Raw genomic sequence first — 21678 nt, 5'->3', positions numbered from 1 at the left:
TGATTGTTTATGTATGTTTGTTGTGTATGTATGTTATGTATGTTTTTTTTTTCTGTCTTTCTATTTCTGTTCTACTTGTATTGTAAAATAAGAAGTAATTAAATTTATATAACAGTACATCGCTAAGTCTGTTAAGACTAAGACTACTCTTGCATGTACACTTCATCTAATCTAAGTTTTATTTGGATCATGTGGAACATTCCTGTGGTTCTCCTGTGGTCTGGCTTTAGGACTCACCATCACGTCTTTATGACATGAATCAAGGAACACCTAAGCACCTGTTCATGCTCTTTACCAAGATCTTGGCACAGTTTTTGAAACCATGGGGTGTTCTTTGCACTGTTTTCTGTAGTTTTCCACTTGGATGACATCTTTTAATGTTCCATGAAGCACAGAAGTTTCTTTTTCTTCTTACATCCTTAATGTCAGAAAAACTACTTGCATTTTCACACATAAAAACAAACTTTCACCGAAAAAAAATCCCCTTTAAAAATTTGATTAATTTCATATCCCTGGCATTTAAAATGTCAAAATGAGAGGTATTTAAAAGGTAAAAAAAAAAAAAAAACATTTTTCAGAAGAAAATAAACAAATACTTCCCAGGTGAAGGCCTGTAACCTACTGAAAACAGATCTGTAACCAACACACCTGTTAAAAACCACTACTTCAAGGCATTTGGTTTTTATGTCAGACTATAAAAGCTGAAAACTCTCCTGTCAAAATCTTTAACTTGATGTAAGTCATTTGTTGTGCACATCTTGTTCTGAAAGTAGGTTTAAAAAAAAGGAAACTTAAACATAACTGTGTCTGTCATACTGCAGTTTGTTTCCTTCATGGATTATGTTATATTAGATGTGTCAAAACAATCTTTCAGAAAATGTTTCTAGATGTTTAGAGTATTTTTTAAAACATGTCATCTGTGTGCAGATGTTTAGACAGTAGTGATGAAAGCAGCACAATGAAACTCAGTTCCAGGGTGATTTAATACAATATGAAAGAAATATGAGTTTTTATAATCAATGATAAAAAAGGATTAGCTTTATTACGAACTGTACATAAACACACAGTGCAAAGGCACACAATCTCTACTTTATATTACAAGCCAAAATGTACATACTTTATCAATAGAAAGTAATTTTATAAAATATTTAAGCAATTTGAAAAGAATTAAAGTTGAAAAGAAAGCAAAGCTGCGGTTCGGATCGTTGTCTGTGTTACATTCATGCCAAAGGTTTGAGTGCAACTTTATCTTCTCACTAACTGGTCCATTTCCTCATCCTCTGTGGTCAGCAGCCAAATGTGAAGAAGTTTTACACAATAAAACGTTAAAAACTCCAAAAATGTTCCAACACTGAGTTCTTCTTCTTGCTTTGAAAAGAACAAATCTTTGCAACCCATTTGAAATGATATTTCATTTTGGCTGTTCGGTCAATAACGAAAAATGTAGGGGGAAATGGCGTTCAAGCTACAGACTTGAGTATAATAACAAAACAGCTCCACTATCAGCTGAGAGTAGCTGAATACCTGCTGAGTGACCAACAGTTTTATTAGAGCCCTGCAGGGCTTCTGACACTAAAAAAAAAAACATTTATGAGTAACTGTCTTTTGAGCTCCTCCGCCCATTCTCGTAATCAGAGTCTCGCCTGTGTCTGTGCCTGTCCTTGTGACGGCTGCCGTACTCATCACTGTGCTGTCTCTCTTTCCTCTTCTCACTGTAGCGGTCATCTGAGTGCCCGTGGTGTCTGCTCCTCTCTCTGTGTTTGTCGTCGTAGCTGCGGTCGTGCTTCTTTTCTCTGTCCCTGTCCCTGTCCCTGTCGTGATGCCGGCTCTTCTTCCCGTGATGGGAGTCCCTGTGATGGCTGTGCCTCCCGTGGTGGTCATCCATGTTTCTTGGCCTCTCCCATGGGTCACTGTATCGCTCCTCTACTCGCTTGTGATCTTTGGCCTGAGTTGAAGGTGGGCCGGATGGTTCAGGGTAGCTCTCGAGGCCAGGGATGGCCTGCGAGGTGAGATCCTGGCTTTCTGATGTGCTGTGGTTCTGATCCTGGGCGGAGTCAGGAAGAGGGCCGGTTGTGTTGTCGTAGCTGCCTGGTTCCTGAGGCTGTGACGGCGTGTAAACTGGAGGGGCTGAATCCACTGCTGAGTCTGGTTTGGTCTCGGTGGCTTCAGTGTGACCTGCTGCTTGTGGATCTTGGTTAGTTGCTGAAGCACCAGCCTGGGACGTGCTCGAATCTTCTTTTACACTTGTGAAGGATCGTGTTTGTTTTTCTTCCCCTGGTTTGTTCTTGGCCTGAGAAACCTGCAGATATCCTTGGTGAAATAGTGTAACAGGAATATTTCTAGTGCTGCTCACTGCAGGGACAGGTTTAGGACTCAAAGGAGCTTGTTGGCTGGCTTTATCCTTTTGTAGCACCGTTGTTTTATCTTCATTCACACTGGAAAACGCTGAAGACTTTTTCAATATCCCACTTAAAGGAGGTTTCGAGCTATTTGTGTGAGCTGTGGCAGTCTGGGAGTTTGACTGCAAGGAAGAACTCCCTTCAGATGTTCCTTTTTCATTCTCAGACAAAAGGCTAGTATCTCCTTTGTTAGCTGAGGCAGAGCTGCTGGTTTCAGCCCCACTTGGAGTTGTTGACAGGCTTGCCAGGAAGGCTTCAGTCGATACATCTGGAGGCTTATCTTTCAGAGAGACTGGTGCTGGGGGGGTCACTGCTGCAGCCTCCTTCACTGATGAGATGTTAGCAGCAGATGAATCAGTCGGGCTGGAGAGCTCCGGTTCAGCTGAAACAGGTTTGACTTCTTTCTTTTTGATGACAAAGCGCTCTCTAGGAGCAGCAGCTGTTGGACTTTTGGAGTTTCCAGTGGATGCTTCTGTTTTCGGAGCTGGCAGGGTCTTCTGGGTGTCATCTGCTGTTTTTGCAGGTTTAAATCCAACATCTGGCAGAGGTGGTAATTCCCCACCCCAGCCTACCAACACACCTGGAAGGAAGCGCAGCGGCTTCTGAGATTCCTGACTGTTGGTCTCCTCAGATGCAGATGGTTCTTCTGAAGACTCTGTAATCGGCTCATTAACTTCTTCAGTAGTGTTAAGTGGTTTGTCCTTCTCTTTGCTGAGCACAGTAGTCAAAGACGAGAGGAAGAAATTATCTTCCTTCTCTGATTCTCTGGTTTCTCTGGAGGCAAGAGTAATGGGCTGGATTTCAGGAACAATCCTTTCCGTTTCAGTCACGTCTACAGTAAGATAATCTCTCTTGGGTCTCTGGCGAATGATGAGTCCAAGAAGAAGGTTGGCACGGTTGTTTTCTAAACCTGTCAAATCAAAAGATTAATTCAGTTTGACGGATGAGAAATGTTGACAAACAATAATTAATCTGTGAGAAATAGATGATGCGCTGCAGTTACCTGGCCCATCAAAGGGAACAAGCTGATGTGGGACTTTTTCAGTAGCACCCAAAGGAATGAGATACATGTCTTTCACTTGTTTCAGGTTATTGGACACCACCCCAAAGCGCCTGCGGCTGCTGAAGTAGGCATAAAGAAGAGTGTAGGAGATCTCATCTTCCTCTGTCTCAGGGGTGAAGCGAATCAGGCACACCTCCTTTAATTAAAGAAAACGATGTGTCAGAGAAGTACAAGACGTCCTACAAGAACTCAAGTAGCTCTGAAATACATCACATAATAAAGCAAGTGTGGGTGTTAATTATATAAACTGAGCCTGAGCTATTATGGGTGATACACTGTTTTGTAATGGCTGTATTATATGCTGCACATAGTCTCACTTTTGTTCCAGTTGCCCGAATCTTCTCCAAATAGTCCCACACAGTCTGTGGACTAATCCTTCCCCCCACTTGAATGCTGTCTGGAAGGTCCTGTAAAGAAAAAAAAACAAGACTTTAAAGCTCACTTGATGGTTCTTATTGCCTTAAATACTTTGCAGTGACTACTTAAACTTAAAATAAGATGACTTGGCTCCACTTTACATCAGTCAGTTGGTCCAAAATGCCTGAGACTGGGAAAGCTTTGGTGACAAACTTCGCCACAGAGTGCATGTGAATGAATCCACGCCACAGGGACTTCAGGCTGGAAAGGAAAGCAGCCTTTTCTTCTCTGCCAGCTGAGAGATCCAACCTGTGGCAAAAAAACAAAAATTAGACAAGATTGGACATAACAAGCTGCCTGAAACCCTGCTCAGAGGGTCATAAACAACTCATCAATCATGCACCGGCACGAGCCACTTCACTATCCTGGAGGGGGCAGCAGCTTCACCTGAATAGATGAATGAGAACTTGCTAGCTGAGGCCTCTGCTTCAAAGGTTTTTTTTTGGCACAAATTTAACAAAAGGCTTTTAGTGAATTGGCCAGTTCTCCGTCTCATTTGGTTAGAAGCAGAAATGTCTGTAGAATTTTTGTGAAACTTGGCATAGATTTTTTTTGAAAATCAGTTTTTGATCCAAGTTGTTGACAAGTGTCTATGGGATTTAGGAGTTAAAAAGCTGTAGAAGCATCATACTTATGGGTTACATGACCATAATGAAGAACAGATATCCAGCTTCTACTGCAAATCAGCTGGATCTTATCAAGCCAAAAACCTGAGTTTTTACTGCAGTTTGTCTGTAAAATATCAAATTTAGTGTTAAAAGTGTAAAAAACTACAGTATACTATAGGTATGTTTTGGCAAATGTCTGTGATATTTCCATCACAGACATATGCAAAAAGAACAAAATGTAAAAAACAGCGTAAAGAAAATACAGTTGAATTAAACTGAAAAAATAAACAACCTAAAATTTAACTAGATGAGTTTAAGTTTAATTGAAATAGAAAAGCCAAATTTTTACTCAATATAAAGTTAAGACGCATATATTATGTGTTGGAGAGGGTTAGGGTTGAATGATAGAAACTTTAAGCACTGCACTGCATAGAGTTTAGAGAAATGAGGTGACAGCTTTCTAAATTGATATCTTTTTGCCATCGAGAACTTCAATATTAAAATGTACTGGTGACATTAATTTCTGATTCAAAACTAGCATGAATTTTGGAGAGTAGAAGATTCTCTGCAGAGGGGAACCTACCTCCCTTCATAGCCTGACTTTGCATTTCGGAGGCTCTCCTCTAACACTGTGAGGTGCAGATCATCATCTGCCGTAGTTGGAGTCGTGCTCCTTGTCTCTTCAGCTTTGGTGGACTGCCTCCTCACCACTTTCGTAGCAACTTTGACCACCTTGGTCGGAGCTTCCTCCACAGGGGGCACCAAACGACCTTAACAGAAAATAAAGCAGGCGAGTTAGGTTTGTGACACATTTATGAAGGGAAACATCAGATCTTTTTTTCTCTGTGTGAGGGTTTACCTGTGCAAATTTTGCAGTGAAGGTCAAACAAGTGAGATTTGTGTTGGTTTGTTGTGTCTTTCTCCGTCTTAGCGCTTTCTTCCTTCGGCTCCAGGGTCTCTGGAGGTTTGTCTGCTGACACTTCTGCTGATGTGGGTGAAGTCAAAACCTGACAAGAAAATTCAAAACAAGATGAGTGATACTTTTTCACTGGCAAAACTACAGTAAAACACAACAATATCAGAATGTTTCTTACCTCTTCAGGCTCAGGTGCTTTCATAGGTTCTTGGCTCTCGATTTCAATTTCACCTTTGTGAGTGATCTTAGTGATTGGTCGTCTCTCTGCCTCTCTTTGCTCTTTTTCAATCATCTCGATTGTCTGTAAAACAAAACAAAACAAAAAAAGAAAGAAAAGAGTTGTTGCTTTCAGAAAAATGTCCAAATTGTTTTAATGAGAGCAAAAATCCCACAGTTTGTCAGTATAGCCCACAATATTTTAAACTTTAAGTCAAACTTCTGGCTCTCTTCTCATGTAGAATTTATGCTATGACTTTTAAGAAACTCACATGGCGGTTTTCCCTTTGTCTCCATGCAGCCAGTTCCTTTGAGGCCAGCTCCTCGGGGCTCATTCGTATCAGATTATAAGGAGAAATCTCCCCTTTGAGCACCCTCTTAAAGAGGACCTGAAAGAAAACATAACATTTATAACTGAACTGGAAAGCTGCACCAACAAACTTTTTTGGATGAAGTCCTCTCAGAATGTTACTCACATTATTTTTAGTGTCTTTAAGGTTAAACATCAGACTTCTGTACTTGTTCTTGTATTTGTTGTCGGTGTCTTTGTACAAGTGAAAAAGCTCTCTTTCTGTCTTCTTGGCAACTTCAGACGCCCTCTCCACTGAGATGCTCAAATTCGACTCTTTCAACCTAGAAAGCAGAGTGTGTCACATATTTTGTGTGCTCAGGTAATTGTTTGTACACTTTTTCCACAAAGACAAACTTTGAATGCAATCTAAACCTCAGTATTTAAACAAATCTGTTTGATTACTTCTGCTGGTGAACTTCTTACCTCTGTATCAGGATTTCTTTCAGAGAGTCACGCACGCTGCGCCTGATTGCCTCCACAGACACAGGTTTCTTTGAAGCCGACGTTTTATATTTTGTCTCCTGTTTCCCCTGAAAACCTGTGAGAACAGAATGACAAAACAAACTGAGCTGGCACACAAGAATGTTAAAGACACAAATACCTGACATTAAAATGCATGCAAGTTGAGCTGCTATTAAATGCAGAACAAGAAGAGTTTTTCTTCTTGTGTAATAAAGTAGCTTTTACAGGTGTTCTTTAATGACCTTTAGCCAACAGATCTCTAGCGGTATTAAAACGGCTGTTGTAGGCAGCAGGAAAGTCAGTAATTTTACCCAGTTTGAAGTTGTTTTTCCACCACTGCTGGATTCCCATTATGGGAGTTTAGAACAGCAGAAGCAGCACCACAACACTGGCAGCTATTTTAGGAAGCATTCCCCAGCAGGTACACTTCCTTTTTGTTCTTCCTTTTTTACAACGCTAAACAACTCCCAAAATGTCCTCCCTGCTTGTTTTTGTTAAAAAACTCAAAGTTAACTTGAGTTTTTAGGTTTAAACAGAGATCCTGGAGATAAATCTCATTTTATGGGGAGGCTATGAAACATGTTAACAGTTTAAATTTATTTCCCTTTTTATATTTGACTTTTTTTCTTGCCAAAAGTTAACATCTGTCTCCAGCATACAGTTAGATATATTTTTTAAATATATGATTAAGTTTGGTCTAGAGAAGTGTGGTTCCTGTACTTCCTCTTGTTCAGTAGACTAACATCACCGTCATTCAGTCTTGATCTTGTCTTGTTTAATCAAAGGGTATGCAGTCTAGACCCTGGGTATCTTTGAGTTATATGGCTCACTTGTCTTCAAGGAGATCATCCCAAACAGTTGGTTATCAACCTGAAAATCAACCTAAAGATTCTCTGAGCATGTTTACATGACAGGGAGAAAAAGCAGTACACTACTGACTTCAAACATGAACAAGTCTGATAGCAGAAAATCTTTCCATTTTATAAACCTAGTGCGAATAATGATATTAAAAAAAGTTAAACTTGTAAATCAACCCAAAATCTATACAAAATAAATATATTTTTATGGGATGGATTGATTGGATATTATAAATATCATCTAATTAAAAAATACAATTTTCATTGTTTTCTGGTTGTAATACAGTATACCCTCCAGACGGTGGCAGTAGCATGTCATAAACATTGACTGTATAATTAAAGAAAGTAATCTCCCTGACATCACCCGTCTGTTTCTGAAACAAATTTTTGAAGCAAATTGACTATTGCAGCCATTACAGAAGTGACAGGGGCTTCGAGTACAGCTATAAGACGCCTGTCAGTCACACAAGCTGAGCTGTGTCTCTGATTGGGAGAGCTCACTATCTTAATATCCTCTAAACTGATGAGTTAAAAAAAAATTCACCCCCTGTACCTGTGCTGACAATTAGCAATTCAGACAGGAGACGTCTTTTGAACCAGGCTGTAAATATGTTAAATTCTGCTGTGAAAACTTCTTTTGGCTTGGTGTGTATGTGACTTCGGATACTCCCAGAGCCAGCCTCAAGCCGACACTTAAGAAACAGCAGGCTTTAGCACTTCTGCACTGTCTCATATATTTAGACTGAGGTTGCTGCTTGGTTATAAAGTGTTTTACAACCACGTTACATAGCCTGGACAAGAATAGTAAATACATCAAATGGCAAAAATAGAAGAAACATTGGCAGTAGTCACTGGCAATACAATTGTAGGGGTGTGAGATTCAAAAATGGATAAGAAAGCAGATACTGAGTATGGCAGTAAAATGTAAACAAACATAAAACAAAACATTTTTTCCCCATTCTCTGCTCTTATAATACAGAAACATACCTGTCTTATGAGCTGATTCTCTGACATCTGACGAGTGTCTTCTTTCTGGATCCTGTTGTTTGAGAGGAACACAAAACAAATAGTTCAATACCAAAAGCCAGTCATTAGGAGAGACCAGAACAGAATTAAAATGAAGTTGAAACTTGAGGCACTGGCAGGAAATTGTAAAAAAAACATAGGAGAAGAATAACCTGTGATCTGGTTTAAAGAGAAAACAAAGTGTGCATTTCATGAGTGTAAAATTGTGTCAAACTAGTAGTAACTGCACCGTGTTTACCTCACACCCATGTGTAACGTTCTGTGAAGGCAAAGTAAAATCAAAAACACAACAAACCCTCAGCTATGCCTAAAATCAGAGGATGAATTAGCTGTGGGAACAAATAAAAGGATCCTTTGTATATCACATATTAAAATTCCTTCAATGTATGATCAAACTCTTGAAGCCAAGAACTGCTGACCTTTCTTACTGGCCTGACCCCTCCAGATGTCAGGGCTTGGGAGGGTACTTGTCTGGATTTCGGATGCAGCTTTTGCTCCTGGACTTCAGTCTTTACTGGGGCTTCTGGTTTGGCCACACTCGGGGCCTCAGGCTCCACCTTTTTGTTTTCCTCCTCACAGCATTTCAAGCACACGTACATCTGGTCCTCCTCCTCCATTTCTCGCACCTTTGTCAAGTCCAGGCCAACACAGTCCCCATGGAACCAGTCATCACAACGACCACAGCCCACCATGAACCTGTGATAAGCATGGTCATTATCACTGAGTATGTTACATTCAGAGTTCTGAATGGTCTGACAACATCAAGACAATGATGGATTATGCAAATATTATGGTTTAGTTTTTGCATCATCATCTCTAGCCTCTAATGCTGCATGCTGCACTGGGTAAAGAGTAAAACTTACATGTTATTGTGGTGTTTCTTGCACAGCCCGCAGCAGTTGTTCCCATCCCAAACACTCTCACTGTTGGCGGGTTGCTCCTCAGCAGATTCCTTCTTTGTGACAGGAGCATTATCTGGAATGAACAGCTGCGGCTCCTCCACAGAGATACTCCTTGCAGTTTTACTTTTCTGCCTCTGCATGATTTTCTCTGGCTTCTTCAGCTTTGCTTTCTCCTGCCCTCCTTCATCCAGGGGTTTTGAAGAAAGACTTGGACGTCCTTGTGCCTGGTGAGCTGAGTCACCTTTGGAGCTATGATGAGGAGGTGTATGTTTAATTGGTCCCTGGCTGCCAGATGATGGGATCTTTTTCCCAACAGCACTGGGGGAAATTGGGGATTTTGGCTTCATTTTCGGATCACCTGTGGTCTGGATCTTTTGCATTTTACTAGCATGCTCACTTTGGGGGACGTCTGTAGGCCTCTTCAAAGGTGCAACATCTTTCTTATCCTTTAAGGATTTCAACTTGTGCGGGTTGTCTCTTTGGGTGATTGTGGATGGCATATTTTGGGACACTTTGTGTCCCTTTATATGGTTTGGTTTACATGAAACCAAGTCCTTATTCTTGTTAGGAGTCACTCCTTGTTTAGGTTTGGACAATGTTTTCACCTCAATCTGCTGTTTCACTTTACCATCAGTCTTATTACTAACATTAGTCCCATTGTTCTCATTGTTTTGAGGCTGCTTGCCTTTGCTAACTGGCTCCTGCTGTCCAGAGGCACTCTGATTGTCAAGTTTGGTCTCTTGTGGGCAGGCACTCTCCTTTACTGTCCCGTTAGAGGTCTGCACTTCATTAGGATTTACATACGGGCCCAGTCCAAGGGCTGAATCATCAGCAGAACTGTTCTCTATCCCTGCCTCATTCTCCCGTATTGTTACCTGTGCATTAACCGTTTCATCTGGCAATACTGCAAACCCGACATCCCCGCCGTATGAAAATCCATCTTCAAAGCCTGAAGACTCGCTTGTTTCCACATTGTGCGTGTAGGAGGGTCCAGGAAGAAGCTCAATCTTGAACCCTCCAATCGTGACTGTCAACCTTCTCAATACAACCACAGGATTCAGCCATAATCCACCTTCAAGATCATTTAAATTGATGCGCCCTCCAAGGATTAGTTCTTTCTTCAGCTGGGGGCCTTTGACTCCTTTCTCAATTAGAAACGTCTTCAGTAACCTGTGGGCGGGTTTCCTCCCTGGTCTGCCTCTAGCTACGTTTCTGGAGGGCGGGTTAGGGGGTTCTGGTTCTGTTTTGACGAGAGGAAGACAAACATATCACTTTATCTCCAATTTGAAGGGTTAATAGGAAAGAAACAGGAATGTCAATGAAAATGAGCTTACCGTAATCTAAAGAACGTGGACGTTTCCTTCGCCTGCCAACTGGTCGCTTCAGTTGTGTGGTGTCTTCCACCGCCAGCTCACTGTTGATGCCTGAGGATGCTGAAGCACCTTCAAGGCCTACAACAGAAATTAATCTTGTTTTTTCTTAAAAACACCACAACACCATTTTCCACAGCTGCAGTACAATTTCTGCATTTCCAATATATTTCATAGAGAAACATTTATTTCAGGGGCTGACACACAGATTTTCAGCAAAGCAGTGATTTATCAACCTCCCCAAAAAGCTAAATAAAAACAAACTATTTTCAGCCAAAGTAAACAAAAGTTGCTGCGGATTATGTGTACTTTTCCTTCCATCGGTCTTGATAACAGAATTTGTTGTTCTGGTTTTTATCAAAGCTTGCAGCAAATGCAAGTCTACATTATCCTTCTATTTTATACCAATTTCGTTTGTCAACTTACCAGCTGAGTCAGCAATTGGAAAAGTGGGCTCCTCATTGTCCAGCAGATTGAACTGAGAGCTTGCACAGCCAAACATGGGATCTTTATCGCTGAGCATGTTCTTCAGTGAATCTTCCAGTTGCAGTCCTGTCCCAAACTCATTACCAGCTTCACATTCCAGATTCTGGCCTATTACCAAGGACTCATCCAACTGGTCGCTGGGTATTAGATGATTAAAGGTGTCCACAATATCCATGAATGCTGTTGCCGTCCTGTATCAACCACAAATGATCAATCAAACTGATTTTAATGTTTAAAGACAGCTGTCATGCATCATGGCCATCAGCAAACATAACCCAAAACTAAACCTTGGTAACATAAAGTCACCAGAGCACCAAGATCTTTGGGTCGTTAACACTGTCCTTCATAAACTTTTTTCTTCTTCTGTGTTTTAAACAGAAACTACTAGCCTTAGCTTTCGGCTAAATTCAAGAGAGATCTAGCCCCCAAAACAACATCATACAGTGTCAAAGAAAGCTAAAAGTTCTTAAGTACTTAAGATATAATTTTAAAATCTTAGCTTAATATTTCGTCAGTAGTTTACAACATTTTTATGTTTCCGAAATAAATTTTGACCTTGTTCTGTTTAGAAATCATTTATCATCCCTCCTGTGTAAATTCGATTGGTGTTGGCTATTCTGAAGTGTGTGAAGTTCCAGTTGCTCCGTTCAGTTATCGTCGCTAGCATCTCGAATTTGGCTGTTTACGTGGGTCAGTTACGTTAATATTACATCGTATATTGCTCTATCACCAACTTAGCAATTATTCTGTAGTTATTACTCAGCATTTTCTAATGCTTACTTAAAAAAACGTCTAAGAAAGACACCGATATTTTATTATTCACAAGTTATCGTTCTTTCAATAAGGTGATTGCTAGTTAGCATGCTAATGTTAACGGACAGCTAACAGCGTGCGGCCACTGAAAGCGAACAGACGCGGTAATCAGATATCTCGCGACCATTCATTGTGTACAGCACGCGGCAAAGAGTGCTGGGAAACGTTTAGACGCGAACCGGAGCAACGACCCCACTTCTAGACATTGTTCGTCTTCTTTGTGTCACAACTGTGTACAACAAGAAAAACGTAGTAACACTTTGTGTGAAACACTGTATCGAAGTGTTGTTAGAACTGAAAAGACTCCAGTTCAATACCAACAAGGCTAGGCTGACGCGAGGTTGGGCGAACTGGACGCGTTCGGATGGTCAGATCAGCGTAACAACAATCCGTTGCAGAGCGCGTTAGCATGCTAATGTTAACTTATGGAGGAAGTATTACCCAAATATACGTACCTTGTGAAACGTTAGAGCTTTTCCTACCAAGGAATCTTAATCACTGGGTATTAGTTATGTAAATTTCTTAAATGTATTGCCAAATATGTGTTGTTACTAAGATATAATGGGATCTTTCATGGTTGAATCTGCCAGACAGGCAAGCTAGGTCGCTTTAGCATAGGCCTTGGGTAGCATACCAAGTTTGTTTATAGCCTGTATGGGACGCAAGATAACCACGCCTACATGCATTTCTTCTAATACTTGCAGAGTGGATATCCAGAAATAGTTTTTCATGATGTCGAGACTCTTACCTTTAGTTCACCGCAACGCTGGATCCAACTCGCGTAAGGTTACATACTAGCTTAGCTGCTACTAGTAACTTCCTCCGTCCCACTGCTGCAAAGCCCCTGACAGTCAGCGCTGCTCGTCACGTGGTTTCTGTTTACAGGTAGCACGGCAGCTGAGAGGAGTCCGAAGACACACACATATGATATGGTTTACATGGTGTTTTGTATTAACAGGAGTTCAAATGGGTTGTAGTTAAGGTGATGTTATTTCAGTTACACCTTTTAAATGCATTAATTTTACTTGAGTAAAAGCGTAGTCTACACGGACAAAGAAAATCAAAACATTCTAGGAGACGGGTTATACAGTCTATGGTCATTTTACTCCTGCATTAAAAAAATAATCCTCCTATCTGAATCAAATCATTTTTTTATTTAAACACTTGAAAACTTGATGATAGCCATTTGCATTAAATAAGTTGCAGGCTAAAGAGTCATGAAGTAGGAAGGTACAGTTTATCAGAACAGGAGTGCACTTATACTATAAATATGTATAAATGCTCAAGCAGAGGCAACTATTTACTTCCATTGATAAATACTTGATAAACTAATAGATTTAGGCAGCCAACTTTAAAAGCTCTAGTGAGCTGAGATTGTTTCTCTTAAAAGAATATGGAGAAATAAAGATGACTATGAACAATAGCAACAAATATCTGGTGGGGTTTTATTACTTCGTTTTTTTTCTCTTCTTGGTGATGGAAAAAAGAAATCTAACAAGGTTCCCTGTTTGAATAGTGCTTTTTCTTCTTCTTTTTTTAGTAAAGTTTCAGGTTTAGGAGCAGGGTAACACCTCAATTGTGTCTCTGCTAACACTGTTAAGTTCAGACCTCGTTCGTAGCCGTTCCTTTTCTAACTTTCTTCTCTCCTATACATAGGGTCATCAAGCAGGATCTGTTGTTCCCAGCAAATCCACTAATAAGCTTCCCCAAACCACCAGCTTGCAAGACTTCCATGTAAAATTAAAAATCACTATTCCATTTAAATTAATTAATCATTGTCAAATTGGCAGTGGTTGAGAGTATGGTCCTTAGTGGTGAAAAAAGAGCCTAACACCCAGAGCTGCCTCCATTACAGCAAGAGCCCATGAGCACACTTTTAAAAAAGGACAAGTGCTTGAATGAGGCCACTGTATGACAACCTTTTAATGGTTGACTGCATGAGAAATGCTTAAAGGCAGTTAAACAGGCTGATAAAAGAATGAGGAAGTTAATAAACAGACAACTTTAAATGAGGTTTATGAACTTGAAAACCAACAATTTCTAGTCCAGAATCTAAAAGAAAGTTGGAAAGCTATGTTCATGATAAAAAAAAAATGAATAAAACAACAGTACCAAACATTTCCCCAGAAAGGAAAATGATAAAAAGTAAATTAGTGAACAAATACACACAAGATAAAGTCCTCTATTTTGTGTCCCTATATTAATACTGATTAGAATGAAATCAGTATGATCATCATTGAGATATCTGCTCTTTATTTCTTTCTTTTGGGTCTAATCCAAACCACAGAGCATCTTTGTCCACTGCTGCCCACGCCATGCGCTCAGTGGTAAATGTGGCGGCCCACTGTCCTGATGGAGACACTACGATAGCACCTCCTGCTCCTTGGACACGGTCTCCCATGTACTGCAGAGACAGCTGTGAAGAATCTTCTGCTGATTTACCTGCCAGAAGGACAAAGATAGATGTTCGATTAGTTGAATTGTTGAGAATTATTTAGCCGACTGAATGGGCATGTCAAGTTTGATGTGTGTCAAAATATGTGTTTGGATGAGTGTGAAATTCTTGTTACCATGTTCAATATGTGAAAGAATGAGTCTGGCCAAGGTGACTTTAAGGATAGACTCTCCATGACCGGTACAGGACACTGCACCACTCAAGTTGTCTGCATATCCCCCAGAGCCTTAAAGAGAACAGTAAAAATTTGTTTGAGCTGCCCAATAAAATACATCAAACAGATTTACAGTTGTCATAGAATCAATACAGGTGATAGTGGTGGTATGATTTTATTTACTACTACATCATACCAATGATGGGAGAGTCTCCTACTCTGCCAACCATTTTGTTTCTGATCCCTCCAGTTGATGTTGCACAGGCAACATTACCAACACAGTCCACGGCTACAGCCCCCACAGTATCATGAGCCCTATAGAGAGAACAAAGAGCTGTCAATATGAGTTCATATTAGTAACATTGACTTTGGAACTAAGGAAATAAGGCTTACAGAGTTGGTCACACATTTTAAAACATCTCTTTAATCTCACTATTTCAGACTTTAATAGGATTTCACCTTTTCACTGCATGTTAGTGTAACTTGAGTAATTTCTCTAAATTTCAATATTTGTTTCCATTATCTCACCTGGTTCCCTTTATTATTCCCACCCATATGTTTATTAACTGCCTCCACCAAGGAGGTTATGTTTTTGGGAGGTTGGGTTTTTGTTTGTTTGTATGTGAACAGCATAACTCAAAAACTAACTAACAGATCTTGATGAACTTTTTAGGAAAGGTTCAAAATGGAATAAGGAAGAAGTGATTAAATTTTGGAGGTGATCTGGATCACCACGTGGATCCAGGACTCTTTTGATGGATTCTTCATCGTGAGATACTCATCATATCCGTATATAACTCTACGAAAAATGGTCGTGCTTTGCAGAACAATACAAGACAAGGTCACGATAATTTCTGACTGATAAAAAAGTACGATCCACATCCTGGCAATATTCTGGACACTAAGATCTGGAATATGAAATATGCACAGGGTCATCATAATTTTCAACAGTCTGCTGAAAGGGAGTTTAACATTAAAGTAAGACTTTTGCATTGTGTGACAATCACAATATGCTTGGCGGAGGTCTGCGCTCTCTGAGGGCTTGTCTAGTTTATTCTTTTATCCCACCTCTAATTTACTAATTATGAACTAAATGCTCTAAACCCTTTAGACCTTTCTTTTTTTCTGACATCGTCTTCTTCTTTAAACTTTTTTATTGTCCTTCAGTGCTTTTTACTGCTATATTAACGATGATTTATTGGAATACTGCTGCTGAAAAAGCCATCTGTTTCATCTCTTTTATTCTCTTTAGTTTGCATTTATGCAGTTGACCTTTTGTTCTTTCATTGTTTGAAAGCTGAAAATGCTGTGTGAGGAGAGCCACATACTCACCACTGAGTGTTAAAATCTTCCATTACTCCTGTCACATAGTTCTTGTGTTTCTCCCACTCTTTCCTCTCATAGGCTGTCAACATTGTTTCAGTGGGGACAGTCTTCATGCCAATGCTCTCTGCAAACTGGTTCGCTCCTCCACTCGTTAACATGCAGTGAGAAGTCTGAGATTTCAATAGAAAACAACAGTATGACACTACACACTGATTAATGTGTGATATAGCTCCATTCATTGCACTGAAAAGCTGGTGGTACATGCACAGAGTAGATCAGTCTGAATGTCTCTGTTATTATCAGTGTCTCTTTTGGCGAGAGACAAAAGCAACAGTTTGAGGCTTCACCTTCTCCATCACTGCTCGTGCCAATGACACAGGGTGGGCAATGTTCTTCACTGAAGAGACTGCACCATTGGCAAGCGTCTTTCCATCCATGATGATAGCATCCAGCTCCACTTCTCCATCAGCATTCAGACATGCTCCATGCCCTTCAAAGAGATATCACAGCACCTGTCACAGCACTGAATACAAAAATCTGAATCAGGGCTGAAAGTGCGGGGCAAAGGGTATTCATCATCAGAGCTAGGAAACTAAAAACAGTCTAATATCAGGAGGGTAATAACAGGAGCTAGGTGACAATGAACATATACTTTGATTAACGTAATGATAGAGATCTTCAGAAGAGCTTTCTAGTGTTTTATGTGCCAATGTTTATCTTGTTGTTGTTTTGTTGTGTCTGTTTTTGCCAGTTTTTCCACACAAAAGCCTACTCTGTCTCAAAAATAGGTCAAATACTAAATAAAGCAGAATCTATTGATTGTGTTCCAGTTACTGCAATTAGGAGGGGAATACAAACCCCTCCTGACAAGACCAAGGGATCTTTTTGAGCACATTAAACTGCAAGTTCCTCAAGATGAGCCAGGTACTATTACTTACATCCCAAAACATAGGAAAGCTACTGTTACACACTATCAGCTTTATTCAGGATCAAGCAGAACAGAAGCGTTGATTAAAATCATCTAAAATGTAGTTTTGATTTGGATGAAGACTAAATTCAAGATTAGTCCAGGATTAAGAGGTCTAGCCCCACATCAGTCTGAGGTGTAACTTCATCTGATCATTCTGCGTTTCATACTCTGGGGAATTTCTCAAAACACTTCTAACACTCACTTACAGCCGGCCTCATTGAGTGCTTTTCAAAACATCAGAGTGTGTCCTGCGTAACACTGTTTTTAGCTATTAAAATGTGTCTAAATATAAGTGCAAAATAACAGGGTTTTTTTTTTCCAAATGTTGAGTCTGCTTAGTGGTAGTATGTGGATTTTTTATTTGTGTCACCTCAAATCATGGTTTCATCCTGTTTTTGCAGGAATAATATATAAGGGGAGTTTGTCCCAAAGTGTGCAGCTACATCAGTCCTTCCTTTTTGGTGAAGTGTATATGAAGTGAACTTTGGCAGCACCACCAGCAGATGGAGATATTGTACTATAGACAAACCAACTGATCTAATTACAAGAGTAGAGCAGTCCTTTGAGTGAGTTTAGTTTTTGAAACAATGAGAGAAAACAGAGAATAACAGAAAATGCATAAAAAGATTAAAAGCCAATGCTGCAGCCCAGAGATGCGAGAATGTGTTAACAACAGAGAAATTTAACAAAAAAACAAAACGTATGAACAGGACACAAACATACCTGCATTAAACACAGTGTTATCTTCAAGGGCCATCACAGCAGCCTCGACAGCATCCAACGCACTCCCTCCTCTTTTCAGCACTGAATATCCCTCACATGCTGCAGCCTTTACTCCATCAACAGAGGCCTTGGCCAGTTCATCAGGAATGGCCCATGCCCCACCGTGAACGACGACGACTGCTGACATTGTGCAGCTCCTGCAGGGATACAATACAAGTAAGAAGTAGTCCGTTTTATCTGTTTTGACCCGCAAACAACACTTTTAGCCCCCAATATTTCTTATTATATTTCTGATCAATATGAACTATCTTCATGTCATAACTTTCATCTTTTCTTGTGTCCTTTAGTGCGTTGTTTTTAACTCTTGCTTTTCACATTGCAATTAGAAACATTTATTTAAAGACATCAGTTGTATGAGTTGTTGAGTTTCTGCAGAATGTAGTTAAGCGAGATGTTAGAAGATATAATTTGTTTTCAGTTTTTTACTTGGACAAAAAAATAATAATATACACATAATTCAGAACATAATTATTTTCAGTGCCATTATTTGAATACCTGGTTTATACAATCTAAGGCTTTCTGGAGTTTGAAAGAAATGCTAACCTAAATTTTCATCCCTGTCACCATTAGTATTAGGGATTTTGTGAATTTAAATGATGTTGTTTTCATCTTAGAGTGTAGAATATTTTTCTTTGCTTGCTTCAACAGGCTTCTAGAAGAACATTCTGTCAGATAATCTGTATCAGCTATGGTATTTTATGACTGCAGCTGCTTTGATCTATCAGTTAGGGTTGGATAGCATGCAGAAGCTTCACATTTATTAAATCATCCATAATTAATAAGTAGTTAGGCTCCTCTTCAACTTTCTTTGCCGATATTAAAATGTAAGTATGCAAAAGATTGGGGTATTTATCATTTTGGTGCAACCTGCAGCTGATTCTCGTCCTTCAGTGCTTTTCAGGCGCTAACATGCAAAACACGTGTGGACCTCTTCAGGCAGTGTGGGGCCTCCTCGGACAGGCGCAGTTTACTCTCTGCAGGGTTTTCACTTTGGGCCCAGTAATGTTCCGGAAAAGTTATTATTTGAGCTCGTCTTACCTTTTTGGATCTTCACGCTTCCTTCTAGGAAGGAAACAGTCGCTGGAGTCACGTGGTTCCGTAGGGCGAGTCGAGTGTTTTGCTCCTGTGCATGCCGACACACTCTTGCATATTCAAGCCAAGTCGGATATAATGAAAGGGAAAACTTCCGGAAGAGGTTAGAAAATAAAACTTAAAGAGGTTTGGAAGAGGATTGGAAAAAAAATGAGTTAACCATGGAAAAATACTCTTCAAAAACGAAGTTCTCACCTGAAAAGCTTTCACAGGCCTCTACAGGTGAGCCTGGAATCCTGCCATGCACGGTGAGCAACACTTTTTTCTTGTATCATTCCACTACAAGTAGGGAGTGGATTTGTCGCAGCGCTTTTTTAAATTGCTGAAATCTCGTGATGCTGGTTTGTCTTTGGGTACCTTATTCAAGTTTTAGTGAGTGAAAGAGTGAAAGAATGAAAATAAGGAAATAGCTGCTCTTAAATATGATTTTTTGAGATGTTTCCTAAACATGACATCAAAACTGGAAGTGAGTATTTTTTCAGTGGATCTTGTTTAGAAAAAACTACATTCAATATCTTCATTCAAGCCTTTCTAAACACCACAAATCCTTCTTCAATGTTGTAAATCTGATCTGAAGTCAGATTCATATGGGCATAGCTTTTTTTAAGCTTCCTCAACCACAATGACACATGTTTGTAAAAAACAGTCACATCAAGACAAGGAAATATCAAATCCCCTGCACTAAGCCCAAGAGGACCTGAAGACTCAGAGGCAGCATCTGGAGGAGGAAAGATCTTGACTACTCTCTGCAAGGCCAAAGAGGACCCGGAGTACTACAGATACCAGCAGATAAAGGGGAGATCTCAACTCCTGGAAAAACACAGCAAAGATACTCACAAGATGAACAGTGAGCTGCAGCAGGCCCAAATGGAGCTGATGACCCTGAAATGCCAATGGGATGTACACAGGTCACAGCTCCTCATAGAGCAGAGAGAAGTCTGCAGGTTGAAGGCTTCTCTGAAACAAAACCAGGAGGATCTGAAAGATAACAGGTCCAGACTCTCCTGGAGTCTATCAGCAACAGTCTGTTGACACCTGTGAGGGAGGAAAAAGGGAATTAAGACCAGCAACTACTATGATAGACAGTCTGAGGATCCTTGATGGTCATATGGAGGTAGTACCGAAAAGACCAAAGAAGTCCTTGAAGAAAAGGTTCCTGGGACTTTTTAAAAAGAAATACAAGAACCATCATTTTGTTGAAATGTTCTTAAATGTGTTTTGTTGATATCTTAATTTCTCATATTGTATTCTTCATTCCTCCTTATCTTGATGTGACTGTACAAATATGTGTGCGTTGTGGTTTAAGATGCTTTAAAAAGCTATCTCCATATGAATCTGAATTCCAGTCAGAATCACACAGTTAAAGAAGGATCTGTTGTGGTAAGACAGGTTTAGGTGAAGATATTGAACATCGCTTTTTTCCAAACAAGGTCCTTTAAAGGCATCACTTTGTAGTTTTATTTTGAAAGCAAAGTCTGGCACCCTTTTCTGATTCTTGTTTTTCACTTGATGGGGGCAGGGCTTACAGGGGGCCAACAGAGGACATGTTTATCAATTGACTGAGCAATTACAAAGAAAAAAAGCTGTCCTTATCGGCCACTTACTTGTCAACAGCTTGCACTCATAAATTAATTAATAAGTAAACTGAACACACAAGAATGTTGGTCTTGTTAATGATTTATTTGTCTAGAGCTTCAGGGAGTAACTGGGCTGAGCAACCAGTAAAGGTTTAATATCAATGTCAATTTATAATAATAATAATAATAATAATAATAATAATTATTATTATTATTATTATTATTATTATTATTATTATTATTATTATTATTATTATTATTATTATTATTATTGTTATTATTATTATTACTTTTATTGTCATTATTATTACTTTTATTGTCATTATTATTACTTTTATTGTCATTATTATTATTATTATTATTATTATTATTATTATTATTATTATTATTATTATTATTATTATTATTATTATTATTATTTATAATAAAGTTAGTAAGTTAGTGCAGCAGAGGATAGTAGCTTGCACATAAGAAAAAAAACTTTGTTGTAAATAAACCAGAGAAACAGCAGAGAATGTATTTCTTTACTTTAAAGGGAAGATTTTTTTTATTTTAAATAAATCATTTTAAAGTTACAGATTGATTGAAAATGTGAATAAAAGCCCATCTCGACAAAACATTGGAAAGATTTCTGCAGTGCAACATGTAATGCATTTAGGAACAGCCAGAATAATATAACAGACACAGGATATCATCACCTGCATTACACATGTGAGGGAACAATATCCTGCACACCACTAAACAGATAGAAGAATGAGTAAAAAAAAAAAAAAGAGAGAGAAATTTGAGTCTCAGAGACACATGTGTAAGTTGCCTTTGTGGGCACGAGTGAAAAGTCCATTAATGAAGAAAAGACACACATCGATACACCTGAAAAATTATTGATCTGCACCCTTGAAAATATTTATATCTGCAGCATGTAGTGCGTTTGCAGGTAGATGCAATGATGCACTTTGACCACTAGAGGGCTGTAAGAATGCATCAATAAAAGAGAAGACGCTTTGCTTTGTGCTTAGAGAGAAAGCACCAGGTGAATCAGAGGTTTCTTTGTCCAAGGTGACATGGCAGTCTGCTAAAAATCTTCTCCTCTCTCCCCTCTCCTCTCTCCTCTCTACTAAAATTGTCAATTTAGGTTTAATTTTTTGGCCATGTTTTTTGTGTCTTAATTCGTAACTTTGTTTTTATTACCTCAGACTGCTTTCGTAATTTCCTTTGCACCTATAGTGCAGGATTACCAGATGCAAATAACACTTTCAAAGCCATAGCCATCATTACCAACAGGTGCTCCTGTAACAGCTGCACCATTATCATCATCACTGCCATGAACTAATGCACTGAATGATAATAAATCAGGGAATGTTCAGCAAGCAGGAAATGCGAAACGTGACAGGGCTGACACAGTGCAAGTCACTTTTTGGACCAAGAAGTAAACAC

The 21678-nt window shown here is 39.4% G+C and overlaps 2 protein-coding genes across 2 annotated transcripts; both read right to left on the bottom strand.

Moving 5' to 3' along the window:
- Positions 1 to 959: 959 nt before the first annotated feature.
- phf3 (PHD finger protein 3) lies at positions 960 to 12764 on the bottom strand. The gene is made up of 16 exons (XM_074676160.1): positions 12636 to 12764; positions 11015 to 11265; positions 10553 to 10669; positions 9180 to 10458; positions 8736 to 9012; positions 8278 to 8329; positions 6395 to 6509; positions 6096 to 6252; positions 5892 to 6008; positions 5582 to 5704; positions 5347 to 5494; positions 5071 to 5257; positions 3981 to 4128; positions 3780 to 3869; positions 3403 to 3598; positions 960 to 3309 (listed from the first exon to the last, which is right to left on the bottom strand). The coding sequence occupies exons 2-16, from the start codon at positions 11247 to 11249 to the stop codon at positions 1589 to 1591; spliced, it is 4962 nt and encodes a 1653-aa protein (XP_074532261.1). The 5' UTR covers positions 11250 to 11265; positions 12636 to 12764; the 3' UTR covers positions 960 to 1588.
- Positions 12765 to 13313: 549 nt separating this feature from the next.
- LOC141795128 (isoaspartyl peptidase/L-asparaginase) lies at positions 13314 to 18909 on the bottom strand. The gene is made up of 7 exons (XM_074675901.1): positions 18614 to 18909; positions 17516 to 17712; positions 16170 to 16312; positions 15829 to 15992; positions 14693 to 14811; positions 14458 to 14568; positions 13314 to 14329 (listed from the first exon to the last, which is right to left on the bottom strand). The coding sequence occupies exons 2-7, from the start codon at positions 17700 to 17702 to the stop codon at positions 14121 to 14123; spliced, it is 933 nt and encodes a 310-aa protein (XP_074532002.1). The 5' UTR covers positions 17703 to 17712; positions 18614 to 18909; the 3' UTR covers positions 13314 to 14120.
- Between the last annotated feature and the right edge of the window lie 2769 nt (positions 18910 to 21678).

The sequence above is a fragment of the Halichoeres trimaculatus genome, unplaced genomic scaffold (genome assembly GCF_033239565.1).
Source record: "Halichoeres trimaculatus isolate MK-OKI-2021-1 unplaced genomic scaffold, fHalTri1.1 fHalTri1_scaffold_8, whole genome shotgun sequence".
Lineage (NCBI taxonomy): Eukaryota > Metazoa > Chordata > Actinopteri > Labriformes > Labridae > Halichoeres > Halichoeres trimaculatus.
The sequence above is the reverse complement of the archived record's forward strand: the minus strand, read 5'-3'. Positions and strand labels throughout refer to the sequence as shown.

Coding starts and splice junctions, on each gene's coding strand:
- phf3 (XM_074676160.1), bottom strand. CDS start 11,249: ATGGATATTGTGGACACCTTTAATCATCTAATACCCAGCGACCAGTTG. Junction 5,258..5,346: donor TCACTGCAAAATTTGCACAG/GTAAACCCTCAC, acceptor TTTTCTGTTAAG/GTCGTTTGGTGCCCCCTGTG. Junction 3,599..3,779: donor TTCGGGCAACTGGAACAAAA/GTGAGACTATGT, acceptor CTTTAATTAAAG/GAGGTGTGCCTGATTCGCTT.
- LOC141795128 (XM_074675901.1), bottom strand. CDS start 17,702: ATGTCAGCAGTCGTCGTCGTTCACGGTGGGGCATGGGCCATTCCTGAT. Junction 16,313..17,515: donor TAACACTGTGTTTAATGCAG/GTATGTTTGTGT, acceptor ATCTCTTTGAAG/GGCATGGAGCATGTCTGAAT. Junction 14,812..15,828: donor GAAGATTTTAACACTCAGTG/GTGAGTATGTGG, acceptor TTCTCTCTATAG/GGCTCATGATACTGTGGGGG.